The sequence below is a fragment of the Rousettus aegyptiacus genome, unplaced genomic scaffold (genome assembly GCF_014176215.1).
Source record: "Rousettus aegyptiacus isolate mRouAeg1 unplaced genomic scaffold, mRouAeg1.p scaffold_m13_p_8, whole genome shotgun sequence".
Taxonomy (NCBI): domain Eukaryota; kingdom Metazoa; phylum Chordata; class Mammalia; order Chiroptera; family Pteropodidae; genus Rousettus; species Rousettus aegyptiacus.
The window spans coordinates 42,793,697-42,807,722 of record NW_023416311.1 but is presented as its reverse complement, the minus strand read 5'-3'; the positions used below and the strand labels follow the sequence as shown (position 1 = coordinate 42,807,722).

Below are 14,026 nucleotides of genomic sequence, written 5' to 3'. Positions count from 1 at the left end.
CATACTGTGGCATATCTCAGCTCCCGTAATGGCATGAGCCAATTCCAATAATAAACTCCTCTTACATTTCTTATTGGTTCTATCTTCAGAGAACCCCAATATGCTTAACTTAGCAGGATTCTTGCTACAACTGGGCTAGGCAGGCTGAAGATGGAACAGGTGCCAAGGCTAAGGCCTAAGCCAACAAGAGGACTCAGAGGAGCCAGTCTAAAGTTTGGTCAAGGAAAGGACCTTTGTCAAAGTTCAACCTAGCCATATGGAGAGGCTGCACCACAGGGAGAGGGAGGTGCCCAGCTAGACTTCAGCTGTTCTAGCCATCCCAGCTGAGGAAGAGACATGTGAGTGAAGAAATCATTTCGAATGATCTAGCTCCAGCAGATGCCACATAGATAAGCTATCCCTGTTGAGCCCTACCCCAACTGCAGTTTCACGAGCAAAAAAAAAGATTGTTGTTGTTTTAAGGCACTAAGTTTTAGAATGCTTTTTTACACAGCAATGGACAAGTGAAATAGGACAGACTATTCCATTAGTTAACCAAATATATCCAGGCATGCCTGAATTCCCTGATGGATTCGACTTAGGCCCAGGCTGGGATAGCCCTGCTATATAGCTGTATGCATGTCAGTCTCATCCTTTAGACTATTTGAAATTTGAGCAAGAGTTATTTTATTATATCTGTATTCCTAGCACCTCTCGAGAGCATCTGTTATATAGTAGCTTCTCACTATGTTCTTACTGGATGGATTGGAGACCTATGAGTGATCTGTAGCACAGATATTATCTAATCCACCATTTTCTTCCTCTTCTCACTTTTTCTGTCAATGCTCAAGGTCACTTCACTCACACCTCCAGCAGCCCACTCCCACCTACACACACATTTACATCTCTTCTTTAACTCCTTTCCTCCTCCTGCTTTGAATTCTTACTCAACTAGCTTAGGAAAATTTCTCTTGCCCACCTCTATCTTCTTTCCACATTTGTGAACCCCACCCCTACCAAACAGCCTCAAACAAGGTCGATAGGTTGAATTTAGTGGCATAAGGAAAAGGAAGAGAGTTTGATAAAAATTTGATTTGAAAACAAGTACCATCCATCTTCGAAGCCCTTTCATCATCTCTACAATTTTCCATGTCCAACTTCATCCTCCTTTTAATTGGACTTGCTTTAACTTCCACAAGTATAAGCATTTAAAAACATATTTGTTACTGTTTCTTTAATCATCAGTGTGGTACAAACATTGCTGTCTCTACCCATCCCCTTTTCTTTGTACTTTTATACTATTTCGACAATAGTGTAGAGTTAAATAGGAGTTATAGATCTAGCATAGAACTCAAAAAAATATTAGCTCCATCATTAACTCCATTAGTGTGTATGAACCAGGAAATGTAATCAATTTTTAAATGAATCTTTTTGTCTCCACTTACTTTACTTTAAAAAAAAAACAACTCCATGGTAAGTAGGTACTACATGTATTAAACCTGGGACTACCTTGTTCATTTCTCACTTCTTCCACAGCATATATGAAATGTTAATTTTCTGAAAAGAAATATTCGAATTTCGAGATGCAACTAGTATAAAAGCAAAGTCCAAGAGCAGGTAAACTATGTCTTTTAAAGATTGGTTCATTTCATCCCTAAATGTTTTGTTCGATTTGGTCATTGCATGACATTCTTTTAACAGGAATCACGTACACTTTAGAAAGAAATAAGACTTATCAGCATCGAATTAATCCGGTACTGCAAAGAGGACTGGAAGGCGGGGATTGAGAGCACGGATAAAAGTCAGGAGCTGGATTCTAGTCAGCCTAGCTGAAAATCTATGTTCAGCCATCATTAGCGTGAATGGGCAAATAACCCCACTGAGACTAAGCTTTTGGGGGGATTTTTTGTTTCTTTAGTGTTTCTTTTACCTGTAAGAGAATATCTATCTTACCTTTCCCGATTTTTTGAAAAGTACCTTTGTAGGTGTGGCATGAACAACAGCTACTAAATTGGAATGAAGGTGTATATTTAGTTGAAGAACAGAAAAGCTGAAATAGTACTTTGCAAAAATATAGTGAATTTTAGTATAGATGATCTTCGTATTTTAAAAATGCAGTCAATCTTCTAAGATTTATACGGAACGTTAAAACACAGTGCCAGTAATTTTGCTAGTTCCACCACTATAAAAATCCACTTAGCCAAGTGAAAAGCCAGCTGCAGCGGCCAGGAGCGGATAAAGATAAAACTTACTGGGCATTTTTTTGCCTGCTTCAACGACCTGCTCAGAACCACACAGACTGCCGCAGTACACAGAGTGCCCGCGGCGGAATGCTCTCGTCTGCCGGTGAGAGTATATAGCACCAAATTCAAGGCGAAACTGGACGTGAAAGAGCAAGATAATTTAACCCTAGCTTAACAATAGCGCATGCGCCCCAAACGGCCCGTTTGGGTGACACAGAGAAAGGAAGGAATGAAACACTTTCGTGGATCCTATCGCGAGAAAAGAATGCCGAATAACACGTAAGAAACTAAAGATCCTGGCGTCGAGTGACAGGTGCCGGAACAAACGGACATTGAGAAGCCATAGACGCGTGGGCAGGACTTCCGCCGGAAGACAGGGTGGTCTGGGAAACCTCAAAGCCCAGTTCCTGCCGGTTCTCTACTTTCCAGGTACGAGCTTGCTGCTGCTGGGGAACGGGTGAAGATGGCTTGCGCCGCGGCGAGATCCCCGGCGGACCAAGACAGGTAGGTCCTGAGAAAGCAAGAGGCTTGCTGCGAGTCCGCGGGTGTTGCTTCGCTTTCCCCACCCTCGAGAAAGGTTTGCCGGTGAATTCCGCCCGGCCGCAGGTTCTGCACCTATTTGAGCGTTCGCTTGTCCGGAAGGCCAGCAGCCCACGCTCTTCGCAGGGTCACTGAAATCCCGACTTTAGCTCAGTGTTTATCTGTGCGTGAGACAAAGGATTTTGGGTGCCTCGTGGACATGATATTATGTAAAAAAGGAGACAACTTAAAGGGAAAAAAAAGTATGCCAGTAATAGGTGAACCGGCAAGTCGTGGTAATGAATGAATGAATGGAATTTTGGAAATTGCTCTAGTGATAACAGCTATGTTTTTCTGTGACAGGTTTATTTGTATATATCCTGCTTATTTAAATAACAAGAAGACCATTGCAGAGGGCAGGAGAATCCCCATAAGTAAGGTAAGCAAGTTGGCGCCTTGGTTGGAGGGATTGGGAGTGGCTTTACTGTTAGGGTCACAGAAGCTTCTTTTACTTTACTGCATTTGGCGGGGAGAACTCAAGAGAACAGAAGCCAAAAATTTCCTTAATAATGGTAAAACCAGAAAGGCACAAAATTCATAGTTGGAGGAATTTTTCAAGTGGTTCTTCATGAGCTTGTGTTCGAAAGAAGCAGGGGAGGGTTGTAAGGTTTGCAGTGTTTTTCTTTAAACTAAGGTTATGACAGTCATCCCCTTAGTTAAGGAAACCAAAATTGTGTCATTGTACAATAGAATGTCCAGAATGTAGTTCAGTTTTTAAAGAAAACTTGCAGAAAATTCAGAGGTGTCGAGTTTTATATTTTTATGTCAATGATCTTTTTCAAGATGGGTAAAGTTACTTTAAAAGTTACTTGGGTTAGGAAAGTGCCTACTGCCAAGTGAAGGGCCTTTGTAGCAGCTTTTTATTTTTTTTTTCAAAATTGATGTCAAAATTAAGAATTACTTATCTTGTAATCTAACAACACAACTTTGTCTGAAGCAATGAATTCATTATTTTTGTGATATTTAATATCTCCCATTTTTCTGCTTAAATGTGTAAAGGAAAGTCTGTTTTGCTGCCTGAGAATAAAAGAGAAGATACCAAAGCACTAGTTCAGAATGATGCCTGACATCAAGCCACTATAATAGCCTGGACATAATTTGGAGAATGATTAAATTATTTTTAACTTTATTGATGTATAGCATACATACAGAAACACATAAATCTTAAGTATCTGTCTGGATTAATTCTCACGAAGCGAGTATACCTGGGTAACCAGCACCCTAATTTAAAAATAGAAAACATTACCGGCACCCAGGAAGATTCCTTTTTGTTCCTTCCCAGTAATCGCCCTCACCACATATACTCACATACAAGGATAACTACTATCCTGACTTGCAACTGTATATATTACTTTTGCTTGTTTTTGAATTTCATTTAAATTATATTATACACTACATACCTTTGTGTCTGTCTTTTTTCACCAAACTTCAAGCTTATGAGGTTCATCCACATTTTTGAGTGAAATTTAATTCTCATTGCTCTGTGGCAGGTCTTTTCAACAGCTGCAGATGACATTTTGAGCCAGATGATTATTTGTTGTGAAACTGTCCCATGCATTTTGGGTCGTTTAACAGCTTCCTTGGCCTCTACCCATTAGATGCCTGTATGCTACACCACTCTTTTTGTGACAATCAAAAATGTCTCCAAGCATTGCCAATATAGGTTGAGGTGCAGAATTTCTTTCCTGAAAACCACTTTTTTGTAGTATTGCATTGTATGATTATTCCACAGTCTGTCCTTCTGTTGATGGATAATCAAATTGTTTCTTGTTTGGGGCTATTATATATAGTGCTGCTGTGAACATTCCTGAGTTTGTCTTTTGGTGAACAAATTTTTGCAGGGCCATAATGAATGTATGTATTTAGCTTTAGCAGATACTGCCAAACAGTTTCTAAAGTGATTGTATCTGTAGTAGTTGTTTAACCAATATTCATTGGGCACCTACTATGTTCTAAGTGTCATACCAGGTGCTGGGGAATATACTGGTGAACAAAATAGTCCTTTTCTTTGTGAAGTTTAGGTTCTGTTGGAAGGGTGATGGACATACAAGTATGAATCAGTGCTTTTAGGAATTTTTTTTATTATTATTACAATGGAAATAACTGTACCTGGTAGAAAAGGAAACCTAGGGTTTGGTATGTGTTTTGATCATGGTATTTGAAATGATTTACACAACAATATTACAGTATCCACTTTAAGCTGTTTAGTGTTTTGGTTTTTTTTAATTTTTCAATTAAAATTGACATTCAGTGTTATATAAGTTTCAGGTGTACAGCATAGTGGTTAGACATTTATATAATTTACAAAGTGATCCCTCCGATAGGTCTTATACCCACCTGACACCATACATAGTTATTACATTATTGACTTTACATCCCTGTGACTATTTTGTAACTACCAATTTGTACTTTTTAATCCCTTCACCTTTTTCACTCAGCCTCTCAACTCCTCTCCCATCTGGCAGCCATCAGTTGATCTCTCTGAGTCTGTTTTGTTTGTTCTTTAATTTTGTTCTATAGATTCCACACATAAGGAAAATCACATGGTATTTGTGCTTCTCTGTCTGACTTATTTCACTTAGCATAATACCCTCTAGGTCTGTCCACGTTGTCCCAAATGGTAAGATTTCATCCTTTTTTATGGCTGAGTAATATTCCACATGTGCCGCATCATCTTTATCCAGTTGTTTATTAATGGGCACGTAGGTTTCTTCCATATCTTGGCTTTTATAAATATTGCTGCGTAAGGTGTTTAGTGCTTTTGTTTTTAACTGTTCAGGCTGTTGAAAATCCTACGGCTATAGAAATTCAAGATGTGTGCTTAGCAGTTGGACTTAACGTATTTCTAGAGGTAAGATGTGTTCTTCACTGTTTTCCATACTCATCTCATTGATGTAATAATTTTCTTAAACAAAACCCGCAGTATTTATTTATTTATTTATTTATTTATTTATTTATTTATTTAATGTTAGAAAAATAAAATGTACTCCAGAGAATGGAATCGTGATGTCCAGTACAAGGGCAGAGTTCGGGTCCAGCTCAAACAGGAAGATGGCAGCCTCTGTCTTGTACAGTTCCCATCACGTAAGCTTTTTTCAGTGAATAAGTAAAGTTTGGGGATAGGTTATTCCTCTGCATGCAGAAAAGATTCTGATATTTTGAACAGTACAAGTCCTAATTTGTGTTCTACAGATCACTTTAGATAAAGGACTACCACTGGTGGAGAGGTAAACAGTGGTTCTAACTTTAAGTTAAGGACCTCTTTGAGAATGTGATAAAACCTACTAATGATTTCTCCAAAAAAATTATTTAGTAAACATTTTATATACTTCTGGAAGTCCATCATTGTTCCCAGGTAAAGAATATAAAATTATTAAATAGTCAAATGTTGCCATTTTAGATCTTAAGAGATCCTGAAGTTTGCTTATAATTTCCATTAATCTAAAAAGCCACATTTAGTGAAAAAAGATATGCATAGTGTGGTACCACTTGGGTAAATATAAATACAAAATAAGAAAACACCTAGTCTTAAGATAGTAGTTAACTTAATGGCAGGCAGGAAGTGGGGTCAGGAGGGTTGTGGTCAGAGAAGACTGTAGCATTATCCCTATTGTTTTATTTCTTAAAAAAACAATAACTAAACAAAACTGGACATCAGTATTCCCAAATGTTAATTCTGGGTATTACAAAGATGAGTATTTACATGTTACTCTTTTCTGAATTTTTTATTTTATAAAAATGTATTTTTTTTTAGAAAATATATTTAATATTTTTAAATGGAGTTTTTTTGTTTTGTTTTTTTGACACAATAAGTCAAGACTTGTAACTTGTTTTTAGTTGAATCAAAATAGATTGGTTACACACTAAAACTTGTCAGGATCAGTAGCTATTTCTGGAAACGTAAGATTTTCTGACTGAGGAGTGATTTGTATATTCCAATGTGTTTTTCCTTCTCTTTGACTTTTTTCCTCTTTTACTTTCAAAAGTAAAAAGAAAAAAAATCCAAAAACTTTTTATTTAAAAATTGCAGTTGAAAAGATGTTGCTTCCTGTTTCCAGTAAGGAAATAGTTACAAAGTAAAAAGGAAAGCCAGGGGCTTGTATGTTAGGGTAAGGAAGGCAGCTATTGGAGCTGAAGGATGTAGTTGGTGCACAGAACAGGGGCTGGGTATTCAGAAGTCATCTGAGTAATATCTTTTGTAACTTAATGACATTGGATTTTTGTTACAAGAGTTAGAGGCCCTTGTTTCCCTAGCTTAAGTTACGATGACAGGATGATTTTTTTCCCAACCTGTTATATTTAGAAGTATTCTCCTTTCAACTTCAAGTCAACTACTAGGACAGAGACCAAAATTTTTGTTTCATACTTAGTGTTTTAAATTTTGATTGTGTTCATTTAAATATTTCAGCGTTGTTCTCAGAACCTTTCTCCACCAAAGGCCCCCCACTTGAACAAGTCATTGTCTTCATAGTCATTTATTTTTTTTCTTTTAAAATCTTTATCATTTTCTTGATGTGATGATTTCTTGAACTTTATGTATTTAAGTTAATGACCTTTTACGTCTTATCTCTCAGATTATACACTAAGCGTAACTTCTTGTTCCTAGGTAAGTCAGTAATGTTGTATGCAGCGGAAATGATACCTAAATTAAAAACAAGGACACAAAAAACAGGAGGTGGTGACCAAAGCCTTCAGCAAGGAGAGGGAAGTAAAAAAGGGAAAGGAAAGAAGAAGAAGTGACCTGGTAATGGGAGTCAAGTTTGTGATACTACTGTAAGAGACATGAATGGAGGTTTCTAATTTGTATCTGAGAGAAACAGAAGCTTTTTGTTTGTATTATTAAACTGAATTGTGAGCATCTGTGCCTCCCAGCTTCAGCATCCGAGTTGGCAGTGAAATAAATTTACGTCAGAAGTTTGCATCTAGCATTTATGCAGTATAAAATAATTTTTTTTTTTTGCCATTCAATGCAGTTATTGTTTAAGAAAGGCATTTTTTTTTAAATGGACAGTGGACTTTACCATAAATTACTTGAAATCCTGTATCTGTCCTCTGTAAACATGTTCAGATAAAGGAATTTAAAGATTTGAAACATATTTTGTTCATCTTTTAAGTTAATGAAATAAAATTTGAAACTGACTTGTAGCTTTTGCTTATGAACTAATCAATGCCAGTAGAGGAAATAATTAATAATATGAGTAATGGAAGTTTAGTGTGAACTTAAAACTAGAAGAAAATGGTTAAATATTTTTGGAGGTCTGCGAACAGCAAGACTATAGATCATATTCTTTTAATCAATTGCTGTAATTGAATTCTTCAGTTACCAGTTTTGACATATGGAAAGTTTTGGAGTTTAAGCTTTAGATTTGCTTATTTTGTAGACTTAAGAACATTATTTTAATCGCAATTGTAAAATTTCCTGTGCGTTAATGCCTTGAGTTACACTTTTTTTCAAGAACCTAAATTGGATTGGTGATTCTGACTGTTCCAAAACATTATTTCTGAAAGTGGTGATATTTTTGTAAAATTTAAGAGAATTTCTATCTAGCCATGTTTTTGTCTACTGAGTATCTCTTGGGGAGCTTTCTTGCCTAACCATGTGTGCTCCTGGAAGGGCTGTTACGGTCATGCAGTACATATTGTTTAGACGGTGATCCCATAATATTATAATGGAGCTGAGAAATTCCTATTGCCCTGTGACGTCTTAGCCGTTGTAAATTCAGAGCACTTAATTCATGTTTGTGGTGATGCTGGTGTAAACAAACCTGTGCTGCCAGTCATATAAAAGTATAGCAAATATAATTATGTTCAGTACATAATACTTGATAATAAACAACTATGTGTATACTATATATTTACTATGCTTTTTTGTCATTTTAGAATATACTTTTTCTACACATAAGTTTGCTGTGAAATGCTGCATTATATAGCAGCAGCACCCTCATATATCTTGTACTTACTGCGTTTCTTGATTACATCATTTATTCTTGCATTTGATTTGATCTCATGTTGTTTTATAAGTTTAGTGTACCTAAGTGTACAGTGTTTTCTGAAGTCTACAGTAGTGTTCAGTAATGCCCTAGGCCTTCACATTCACTCGCCACTCCCTCACTGACTCACCCAGAGCAATATCCAGTCCCGGAAGCTCCATTCATGATAAGTGCCCCGTACAGGTGTACCGTTTTTAAACATCTTATACTGCATTTTTACTGTGCCTTTTCTATGTTAAGTATATTTAAATACACAAATACTAAACCATTGTATTAAAAATTGCCTACAGTATTCAGTACAGTAACATGCCATACAGGCTTGTAGCCTAGGTAGGTAGTAGGCTGAACCATATATGTTTGTGTACGTGCACACTGATGTTTGCACAATGCTGAAATTGCCTAACAGTGAATTTCTCAGAACACATCCCGTTGTTAAGCACCACATGGCTGTAATTACAGGACTGCATCCTGACTGCAGGATATGACCCAAGCCAGGCCAGTGAATTATTTCTCAGGAATTTAAATCGAGTAGAAACACGGGTACAGATGGTGATGGGAGCTAAAAGGTCTATAAATTTGAGGTATTCCTGATGTCTGTTCTTCCTGAGGCCTGGAATTCTGTGAATTCTATTAAATATCCTTCCAGTAAACCCTAATTATGTTTTTATTGCTCGAGATCAAATGATTCCAATTGATTAGTTAAATAAATGAACCCATAGTTTCAGAGCTTTAAATGGGATTTTATACCCAGGCTGTATGAAGATGATCCATTGGTGCATAGGAAGAAGTATTAGAATTTCTACTAACTTTTTTTTCTCTTTAACAGTATCTGTTGTTAGTGTGTTTTATGTGTAATATAAAATGTAATAACATATAACAGCTTACATATTTAACTTATAAATAGTGGGACAATATGTCCAAAACATTCAGAGCAGGCCTCTTTAGGAAAGTATTAAGAACGTGTTTGGCTAGGTAACAGAAGACATTGAGGGACTTAAAACAGGCATTGAATTTTTTCAAACATTAAATCCAAATGTTATAGGCCTTGCTTCAGTTGTTCAGTGATGCCCTCAGGATCTTCATACTATCCATGACATGTTTCTGAAATCCATACGATTGTTGTTTCAAGCTTGTGAAAAGGCTGATACGTACAGCACCAGACAGTACATCACAATTCAAGGCAGAAAGAAAAAATAGCTGTGCCAGCCATATCCGTACCCTTCCCTTAAAAGGAAAGCTAAAGATTTCTCAGAATCCCTCCACAGCCAACTTTCACTTAAGTCTCACTGTCAAGAACTGTGGCACATGTCCATCTTCAGCTGCAGGGGAGACTGAAAAAGTGAATATATAGCTTTTTCAGGCCTGACAATAGAGGCAGCCAAGTAGAAAGTAGTTGAGAGTGGATATTGGAGCAGCCAGTATCCATTCTTAAAAGATTTGTCACAGAATGATGATTGAAATCTAAAATGGTTTTAGTTCTGGGGCAATAAGAGTTGTCAGAAAATGTTTCAGAACTTTTGCTGGAACACTATTGCTGTTTCTTTGTATTGTTGCAATCTGAATAATTGAACTTTTCTTCTTTGCCAATCAAGTGAAAAATGGAATCTTATAATGAGCAAGATTGAGCATTTATGTGTTGAGATACCATTTGTATTTACTTCAGTGAATTATGTTCAGATCCTTTGCACACTTCTTAAGGACTTATTTGTTATCAATATTACACATAATTTAAAGAAACAGCTGGTATTAATAGTTTCAATTTTAGGCATTAACTTCCATCTTAGAAGAGTAGGATTTAGTTTTCTTTACCCCTACCACATGCATGCCTGCTTCTTGTCTTCTCTCCTACCAGTTCCCAATATATTTCATAATTTAATCACTATTCAGAATTTGCATTATTACTATATATTCCATTTGTAGCTGATACATGTTGCTAGCATCTTTGTTACTCAACAATGTGCTCAGGAGTCCAGCAGTACTGGCCTCCCCTGGGAGCTTGTGAAAAATGCAGACTCCCTAGCCCCAGCCCAGATTTCAGATGCATTTAACAAGAACCCCAGGTGATTCTTAATGCACGTTAAACTTTAAGAAACTCTGAAGTATGCTATGGATATTTTCATTTTCTGGACATGTTTTCCTTGGAGCTTTTATTTTTTCTTTTATTTGCTTAGTTTTCTGAATATCACTAAACTATAAATTATCTGTTGTCCATTTTGAGCTCTATCCTAACTACTTTCCTGTAGGGCTCTCCCGATGACATAGGTTTGAGAGCTCCACACGTGCTCCCCATTTCTGTCTTGGTTAAGGTCTCTGTCAAGTTTTGACACTCTGAACCTCCTCCCAGGCCCCACCCCTCCACCCAAGCCTTGGTCAACCAGACTCCTAGGACGCAATCCAGTGGAGAGTCGCCAACCCCTGCGTGCGCCCTGGGGAAGGTGTCCTTTCTAGCTGCACAGTCTGCAAGCTGCCCGCGAATCCCCTTGGGATCAGCCTAATCCCCACCAAGAAACCTTGGGGCTGTGGTGCGGGCCTCACGAGCTCCCTGCTCTCTGTGAGGAAGGTGCAGATGCACTGGGATGCTCTGGGGCGCCCCCCGCATCTCTTAATTTCATCTTTGTAGAGAAATTTCTGGAGCCTTTTACCTGGCTCTAATCTTTACTGGTCACCCTTTAGGCCTAGCTCACAGGTGCATTCTGGGTTCTCTTCGCCGTCACCTGGAGTGTGGCTTCACCGTTTTTGCTGTTTTAGATATCCTGTATCAGTGTATCCTGTGTATTCCCTTTTTTCGGTTACTTGTTTTGTCTAACCAAACTTCAGGATCATCCTGGGAAAAATGCAAGGGAGGTAAATGTTTTAGACCTTGCATATCTGAAAGTGTCACATCAGTCTACCCTCACACTGTTTGGCTGTATATAGAATTGGAAATCATTTTATTTCAGAAGTTCAAGGGAATTGCTTCATGGTCTTCCGACTTCTGTTATAGCTGAAGGGAAGTCCAAGCCATTCTAGTTCATGATCTTTTGTGACCCACATGTGTTTCTTTTTGAAACTCACAACCATATTAGTATTCAGAAATATCACACTAATGTGCTTTGGGTCTTTATTTTTTCCTATGCTGAGTACTTAATGAGCCATTTCAATCTGGAAATGTGTTCTTAAGTTCTAGGAAACGTTCTTGAAAAAAATTTTAATGATTTTTCTCCTCTTTCAGGTCTTTCTTGGACTCTTGATTTAAATATTGGACCTACTGGACTAGTCTTCAAATTTTATCTCTTCTTATTTCCATCCCTTTGCCTTTATATTCTCCTTCCTAGAATCCTTCAGCTTTATCTTCTGACTCTTCTATTGAATTTTTCATTTTTCTTTTATTTTCAAGTTCTCTAATCTCTTGTCATCTGAATATTTCCCTTTTCAAGCATTCTATTATTTCATGGGTGTAATTTCTTGTTTCTCAGAGGGTATGATTTATATTCTTTTCTAAGTTTCTCTTTGTCCTTCCATTTTTATTTTGATCCCTGTCATGTTAAGTGGTTTTCCTTAGATTGATGATTTCTTTAAGAGTGAAAGATCAAAAAGCTGATTTGAAGTTCTGAGAACATATGGGCCTGCAGACTGAGTTTCACTAGCAAGATAGCTGTCTGAGATGTTTTTTGGGAAATTTCCAAGATCAGAGGTGTTTACTCTTAAACTGATCTGTTTTCTCAGAGAGAATGATAAAGCTCTCAGGATGATAAGTGCCTGAGAGACTAATGGGAGAAGGTAGGGTGGGGAAATGCATCTCTGCATTTAGTCACTCATTCCTGTTTTAATACAAGTTCCATCCGTCAACTCTGCCTGTGTCCCCTTCTCCAAAGATCCTCTTAATATTTTCAGAAGATAAATCTCTAGTCTTACTTGAATAGGGATAAGGTAGTTTTTTTTTTTTAACCCTCCTTATTTTAGTTCCCTCCCAATATTAAGATTGCTCGTTACAGTTATTTTGATATTGGATGTGACTTTATAATGAAATTTCTATATCCAAAAAGAGACTAGATGGGTTAGGTAAAATAACGCCCCTCCCAAACCTGTGAATGTTACTTTACATGACCAAAAAAAAAAAAGGCTTTGTAGATTTAAGGATCTTGAGCTAAAGAGAGTACAGGTGTACTTCAGAGATTGTGGGTTTGGTTCCAGACTACCGTAATAAAGTGAGTACAGGCTTATCTTGGAGATAACGTGGGTTTGGTTCTAGACCACCAACCTAAAGCATCACCATAAAATGAGTTGTAATAGTTTTGCTGGTGGAGGATCTTACCTTCCGTTTGTGAAAAATACAACACCTGTGAAGCACAATAAAATGAGGTATGCCTACAGCCAGAATATCCAGGTGTGCCCAATGTAATTACAAGGTTCCTCATAAAAGCGAAGAAGTAGAGGGCGTACTAGAGCGCCAGGAGCCGAGGAATCCGGCAGAATCTTGAAGCTGAAAGCAAGGAAGTGCATTCTCCTAAACGACAGGCGGAATGCAGCGCTGCCAACCAATTTTGGATGTCTGACCTCCAGAACTGTAAGCTAGTGAATTTGTGTGATTTTAAGCCAATATATTTGTGGTAGTATGTTACAGTAATAATAGGAAATTAATACATCAAGTGAACTATATAGTTAAGACACTCTCCAGACCTTAGGATTCTTGGCCTCATTAGTAGTCTCTACTTAGTGGTTTGTAACCCTGGCTACATAGCTACATATTAGAATCACCTGGAGTTTTTAACTGCATACTAGCACCTGGATACCACAATAGATTCAGAATTTCTGGTCGTGGAGTCAGATACCAGTATTTTTGGAAAGCTACTCAAGTGATCGTAACGTGCAGTCAGGTCTGGAAATCTCTGTATTTTAAGTGTAAAGATAGCATTTACCTAATGCAGTGGTTCTTGGACCATCAGCGTCACCCGGGACCTTGTTGGAAATCAAAGTTTTCAGCCCTATCCCAGAACTACTAAATCAGCAATTTAGTAGTGGGTAGGGCCAGCAATCATGTTTTAACAACCTGCCCCTCCCCAAAGAAATTCTGTTGCACACTGATGTTTAAGAATCACTATCTAACCAAAGAAACTCCTTACTGTTTATAATTTTTACAAGGTGTGTTATAAAGAGATGTTATAAGTTAATATAGTAAGTAACCAGAAAAGCTTTATTAAGGTCATTCTCAAATATATTTACTTTCCTGCTATACTATACAGAACTGTAATATTT

General features: G+C 37.4%; 1 protein-coding gene across 1 annotated transcript; it reads left to right on the top strand.

Moving 5' to 3' along the window:
- Positions 1 to 2,589: 2,589 nt before the first annotated feature.
- On the top strand, positions 2,590 to 9,515 carry SRP19 (signal recognition particle 19). The gene is made up of 5 exons (XM_016147227.2): positions 2,590 to 2,726; positions 3,105 to 3,180; positions 5,581 to 5,652; positions 5,774 to 5,885; positions 7,408 to 9,515. The coding sequence occupies exons 1-5, from the start codon at positions 2,686 to 2,688 to the stop codon at positions 7,539 to 7,541; spliced, it is 435 nt and encodes a 144-aa protein (XP_016002713.1). The 5' UTR covers positions 2,590 to 2,685; the 3' UTR covers positions 7,542 to 9,515.
- Positions 9,516 to 14,026: the final 4,511 nt, after the last annotated feature.